General features: G+C 32.9%; 1 protein-coding gene across 3 annotated transcripts; it reads left to right on the top strand.

The window, feature by feature from the left end:
• On the top strand, positions 572 to 4,788 carry LOC107628795 (UPF0481 protein At3g47200). Of its 3 annotated transcripts, none has more exons than XM_021117991.1 (2): positions 572 to 685; positions 1,074 to 4,788. In XM_021117991.1, exons 1-2 carry the CDS (start codon positions 683 to 685, stop codon positions 2,361 to 2,363), a joined length of 1,293 nt encoding a protein of 430 aa, XP_020973650.1. In that variant the 5' UTR covers positions 572 to 682; the 3' UTR covers positions 2,364 to 4,788. The 3 variants fall into 3 exon arrangements, with proteins under 3 accessions (XP_020973650.1, XP_016186884.1, XP_016186885.1); XM_016331398.2 differs by lacking the exon at positions 572 to 685 and adding an exon at positions 729 to 824; XM_016331399.2 differs by lacking the exon at positions 572 to 685 and adding an exon at positions 736 to 942.

Here is a 6,949-nt window from a genome sequence, read left to right as displayed (position 1 = left end):
TTTAAATTTATTTATTTAAATATTTCCATGTATAAGCCAAAGTTGGAGAAATTGGACATCTACACAATATAGATACCACATTACACTGCAAACTACAAAGCACTTCACACTAGCCACTAGGGTCCTGCAAAATAAGCCATATATATAAATATATTTAGAGTGTGTGTGTAAAAAACCCACCCACATTTAAGTATTTTATTTTTGGTTACCCACGGTATTCCCCAATCTGACAGGATAAGGACTAATCCATCACGAATTTGAGCTCCAAGATTCGAACCTCCGACACTTGCTTAAGTGAATGAGTGAGGTAACTACTCAACCCAACCTTAGTTCTCCATTTAAGTATTTTATTCCACATGAAGGTGGTACCAAATGAAGCTGATGTGGAACAAGTGATGAGGGGCATCCATATTCATTATTCAAGCCCACTTGTCAATAGTACTGTGCATTGATCTAATAAGTTCAGTTTACCAAAGTTGACCAAGTCAACTACACAGTTCAAGTTGACCAACCAAATCATCTACACAGTTCAATGCATAATCTTAAGAAACCTAGCTAGCTGCTTCCTCTGCATAGGAATTGGACACAACACCTGGCAATAATAATAATAATTAGTAGGAATTTAGTCATGGAGTTTGTAGTAATGATAATAATATTACCTTAACAAGTTGCTCTTTAAGTCATGGTAAGTCTTCTTTTATTATTTGGCTCGAAAAGTCAATGAGTCTCCGCCACAATATTAATATCTAAAGAGTCCAAGTCATGGCCACCATTATCAATCATTGCTCCTTGTTTCAGGCTTGGCTCTTTCAGCAATTGATATGGTGCGGTTTTGTTAGTGGCTTAGTGAATTCCTTTTAGTGTTGCTCTTGGCCAATTCATGGTTTCATGCATTTACACTTTCATCTGCATTTTTAATAGAAGATTTTGATCGTTCTTATTGTAAGCAGATTTCAATATTAGACTCTTTCTTTTTCCCTTTTATTGTCTTAGTTTTTATTCCATGCACTAAATTATGTATAATCATGTAATTGATAATTGTTTCCTTTTATGTTCCTAACTTTTACATATAGATGGAAGGTGGGAATCCTAATGATGTTTTAATCAAAATTAATGCAATGTTGGAGGAAGCACAACCTCTTCTTACTGATGAATGCTGCATCTATAGGGTGCCCCATGAAATCCGCAAGTTCAAAACAGATGCATACACTCCAAAGGTTGTTTCAATTGGTCCTTTTCACCATGGGAATCCGAAGTTGCTAAAGATGGAGGACCAGAAAAGATTATATTGCAGACAATTCATTGAAAGATCAGAGACAAAGAACTTGAAAAGTTTTGTGAGTTGCGTGCAACAGCTCGAGCCAGAGGTTCGTCGTTGTTACTCAGATGACATCAAAATTAGCATTGAAAAACATATCAGGGTGATATTGGTGGATTGCTGCTTCATATTAGAGCTTTTATGCAGGTACCACCATAGGGATGCCATTCTTCTGCCACCAAGGTTAGGGAATTTTATGCACTATGATTTGTTGTTGCTTGAGAATCAAGTCCCTTTCTTTGTTCTTGAGAAGCTTCACAATCTAGCTTTCCCTTCTACTTTAAATAGTAGAGGCCAGAACAACTATCCTTCATTATTATGGCTCACTCTTCATTATATCATTCCTAATTATATCATTTCTAGTGATAAGGTTGGGTTATCCTTATCCAATGATGGTACAATAGCTCATTTCACAGACCTATCAAGAAAGCTTCTATTAATATCCTCTCACTTATTCCAACCATCAGTCTCTGGATGCTCAAGAACTGCAGAGGTAACACACCTTTATAGTGCATCTAAGTTGAAGGAAGCTGGAGTGAATTTTGAAGTAAACAAAAATAGTCAATGCTTACTAGACTTGCAACTTTCTGGTCATACTTTGAGAATCCCGTTCATTAGAGTCGACGACAGTACTGAAGTTGTTTTGAGAAATTTGTTAGCGTTCGAGCAATGCCACTGTGTTAACGAATCCTATCTCACTGACTATATTACTGTCTTTGACTACCTAATCAACACAGACAAAGATGTAGATTTACTGATTAAGAAAGGAATAATTGATAACTGGTTAAGTGATAGCAATGCAGTGGCTGAAATGTTCAATGGTCTTGGAGTCAACATTATGCAGACAGATTTTAATGTGAAATATTCGAGCATTTTTCAAGATTTGAATGCTTTTTGTGCTCATCCTTGGAATAGAAAAGTAGCAACTTTGAGGCGCGACTACTGCAACACTCCATGGAAGACGGTAGCTTCCATTGCTGGAATTCTTCTACTTATTCTCACCATCATTCAGACAGTATTCTCCATCCTCCAAGTAGTACATTAGTACTGGATTAATGTTTGTGTTGTGTAGATTGGATTGGATTGGATGATTATATGTTCAATGTTCGCTCAATGTGATGGGGTATTTTAGTGAATACACATGTTATTGTTTTTAGTATGTGTGTGGTTGTGTGAGATAAATATGTATGTAATATTTGTTAAATAATAGTCATGAACTAGGATACTATTTATATAAAGAATTAAATAGAATGAATATATTAACAAGTTAATGTGCTAAATTGTTCTAACAAGAGCTTCTATGTTTGAACCTTTTTTGAGTCATAACAAAAAACCACAATTACCATACAAAATTGTTCCAAATGGAGTTAACTTAAGCAAGTAATGATGGTCAATAAGCTACTAATTGCAAAGAGAATTGAACAATTTTATTGATGAGAAGAAATATCTGAGTTATTGAGCTCACTGTCATTATAAAAAAAAACAGAAGACATATTCTTTGAATTTGTCAATCTGGTGGTCAACTCTTACCTATTGTACAAAATGTCTATACTAATCTAAGTCAATCTTCTATATAAGAGTTAAGGCTATTCAAGCTGAGAAGTGATCTGTTGGAAGACATATTCGCTGCAAGGAATAGTGAGACCACCCATGGGATGATCATATCCAAACTCTTCCTGAGCTTGACTCAACAAGTCTTGAAATGATGGTTGGTTCAGATATGATATGGGAATTACAAAACGCTTCTGTTTCTCTCCAACATACACTGCAAGATACCCCTTTGGGACTTCCAAGGATCTTGAAGATGCTTGGTTAGCAGAGAAGGACGCCCTTCGAATACCAGGTAAACGGAAACCCATCTTTAGTGTTGTTCTACAAGAAGGAGAATAAGGCAAAACTCTCAAATCTAAGAAGAATGTGTCTAAATTCTAAACGTTGATGCTTGAAGATGGCAATCAGTTGTGCTGTTTTTGAAGGCAAGAGGAAGTGTATTTATAGATTTTAACATTACTTGGATAATTATTTCTAGGATGAGGACATGGTGATGAGAAATCACATGGTTCTGTCTTAGAGATTTCTATCAAGCATTAAGCATTTATATAAGAATGCATACCCCACCATCTCAAGCAACGGCTCATAGAACAGCCACTTGTAATCAAATGAGATAAGCTCAATTAATCTATTACCAGACATGACATGAGTTACACCTAATGTGTTTTCATGTGTTGTACCATTGATAATCCATTATTAGACATGCTTTAGACATCTTACAATTTTTTCTTAGATTGAAAACTTATGTCCATACATTTGCCTACTAGTAATACCAGAGTACCAAATTATGAAATTTGTAAACCATAAGCAGGACTTGATTGATAGCTCTGAAAGTGACCTTATCCAAAATCTACAAACAAGATTTTATGGATTATAGATTTGATATCAACGTTCAAGATCAAGTACATACAGCTATTAGCTAATAGACCACTGAACTGAAATGTTTGGGCATGTCTTGTACGTGAGAAACAGGTCATTACATTAGTTAAACAATAATAAGATTTTCAACATTCAATGGTACTAATTTGTTTCATTTTCAAGCAGTGACTGTGTTGGCAAATCTTCCATATTGTGGGCCATTTACTCCTAAATCGTAGTAGTTTTTCAAAAAGACTCTCCAAGACAACAACATGTGAAGGTTCATGAGTCCTTTTCTTTCACTAGATCCCATTAAACTGTTCATTGATTAAGCATTTAATTCCTTAGAGAAGGGTATCCACAGAAGCAACCTATTGATCTATATATACCAATACTCATCTTTGCATTCTCAAACACACAAACATCAGACTTGAAACACAACTTTCTCATAAAAGTTACTTGAGATCATTCTGCAGTACTGTGTGTGTGGAATATCAAAAAAGAAACAATGGGATTTCGCTTACCTGGTATCAGAAAAGCTACAAAGGAAGCTTCAAAGGGTGAAGTCCCAAAGGGGTATCTTGCAGTGTATGTCGGAGAAAAGATGAAGAGGTTCATAGTTCCAATATCATATTTGAACCAACCATCATTTCAAGACTTGCTGAGTAAAGCAGAAGAAGAATTTGGTTATGTTCATCCAATGGGTGGCCTCACATTTTCTTGCACAGAAGACATGTTCTTAGACATTGTATCCATTCTGGCTTGATCATTATCAGAAAATTGAGGCTGACATAACATAGACTAGTTCAAATCAAACAATTTTGTAGATTAGTTCAAATCAAACAATTTTGTCAAGTACAATTGTAAGCTGAGTAGATAGGAGGGAGAGTTTGTTTTCACTTTGCTTTCATCCAAAAATGGAACATGTTAATTAGTCTCATTCATTGATGCAAAATCTTTGCATATATTGCACGCTCACCATGTTCCTGTTATGCTTACTTGCCATTCCCCTTAATTATTTTGAAGTCTCTTTAATTGAAAGAAAACATATTTAAGAGAAATGTAATTAACAGCACCAATAATGATTAGCAAAAAAAATTATTAAAAAATGATCAAAATATAATCAATATAAAATAAGAACAAACAATGAAATCAAACCATATCCTTCATAGGGTCTAGGGATAGAGACAGCAAATGGGAAATCACATGGTATTGTCTTCAAGGATTACTTGACATTTGAGATATGAATCCAACATTTTTGCCCACCCTCGAAAATAGAGTTTACAAGTTACATCCCATATGCTAATAACTAAATTTAAAATATTAGAATTCAGGCCACCATAGTTGACACCTTCAGAAAGAGACTTTACAAGGAATAAGTTAATAATTATGTAGCCAAAGTAATGCCTAATTTCTATCTTCCAGACTGGCTCAAAACATATCATTGGTTCTCTACTCTCTGATGCAATACTTCTTGGATCTATTGATCATGAAATGAAGTTGATTGCTCTTAAATAAGGGACTACATTTTGTGACAATCACTAGTAATTTGAAGTCATGAAATATTTTCCTAAAACTAGCCAACAATTTCATCCATTATTAAAACAGTTTTAAAAAGAGAAAACAAAATAAAATCAGTATTGTAGAGTGGAGTGGTTATATATATTTATTTCATCATCCAGACGCAAAAGTATGAATGAGCCTTGAAAAAAATACAAACTTTGAATGTGGAGCTTTCTTTATGTACTAAATTTCTCTAACTACATCTACATGAATATTTTAGTTGATAAAGCCAACCCTAAGTTTGTGAGTGATTCTACAGTATTAGGGAAGACTCAAGATACTGGCTAAATAGTAAATACTATATAGACCACTAAGTATAGAACTTCAATTTTCCAATCGCATTTGGAATTTTTTTTTTCCCTTTCAACTTTCTACTTCTCTCACTGACCTAATCAGAATGAGAAAAATATGGAACAGTAGAGCAACAGTAGGTGTCATGGAATTCATATATACAGCACTCATCATTCATATCTGGAAATTTTGGGTCATAATTAAAAAACAAAATTAAGAAGAGAAAATCTACACTATGTTATTATAGATAACATGCATTAATGACATTCGCAATGGCTTTCTATCTATCTATCTATGTATCCATTCTTAATATATAAAAGTAGATGGATAAGTTTATCGACTTTTAAGACATGTTTCTCTTTCTACTAATGTCATGTTAGCAATGTTGCTTACTTGACAAAATTTTAGAATCAACCACTCAATTTTTGTCAAATCACCTATTATTTCCAAATCAATAAAAAAATATATATACAAAAAAATAAAAAAGACCATTGAATTCATATTTCTATATTTATTATATCTTACCGTTATAAACAATACAATAAGTTTATAACTCCCAATAATTAATTTTTATAAATAATTCATTAAATGTAATAAACATCCATATTACAAATATCATAAAAATATTATTAATCATAATAAATTTTACATTATAAATATTCAAATTCCATACTATTTGACTTATTTATATAAGTCTCTTATCACTATTCCTTCAAATAACATCAAATTTAGCACAAGAAATTTATTTCTGAACTACACAACATCTCAAACTTACTCAATGGAGCATCATTCTTTGGACAATATTACCAAACAAATAGACAATTGGTTTATCAAAGTTTGCGACTTTGCGTGGTTTGTCTATGGAAAACATTAACAATGAAGAGGAACCTCTTTGCTTAGAAATGATTATATTAGATGAAAAGGAGACAACTACATTTATGGCACATGTAATCAAACACCACAATATCCAACAATAAGGTAACTCTATATACTTTTTATAATCTCATCTATCAAATTATTAGTTAGTAATGCAATACTTATTTCAAATCAAAGTGCTACAACAATTTTTGCACTATTTGATGGCGAAGAAAAAAAATTATTAGGCACAACCTCAATTGAAAAATTTTTGCAACCTTACACTTATATTTGAAGTCAAAGTAAATGATTTGAATCTCAAAAAAGGTTGTCAACAATATACTGTTACCAAGACATTTGTTCCAACAGGTAATACTCCAAAAAAAATCACTTATTCAAAATATCATTTTTATTTCTAATTTAAATTATTCATTGATTATAGGAACCAAATTCGCCAACATTAATATTATCAGACGAAGATCACATACCCATCAAGAGATTAAGGAGAAAAAA

This window comes from Arachis ipaensis, chromosome B03 (assembly GCF_000816755.2).
Source record: "Arachis ipaensis cultivar K30076 chromosome B03, Araip1.1, whole genome shotgun sequence".
In the NCBI taxonomy this organism is placed as follows: Eukaryota; Viridiplantae; Streptophyta; class Magnoliopsida; order Fabales; family Fabaceae; genus Arachis; species Arachis ipaensis.
The sequence above is the reverse complement of the archived record's forward strand: the minus strand, read 5'-3'. Positions and strand labels throughout refer to the sequence as shown.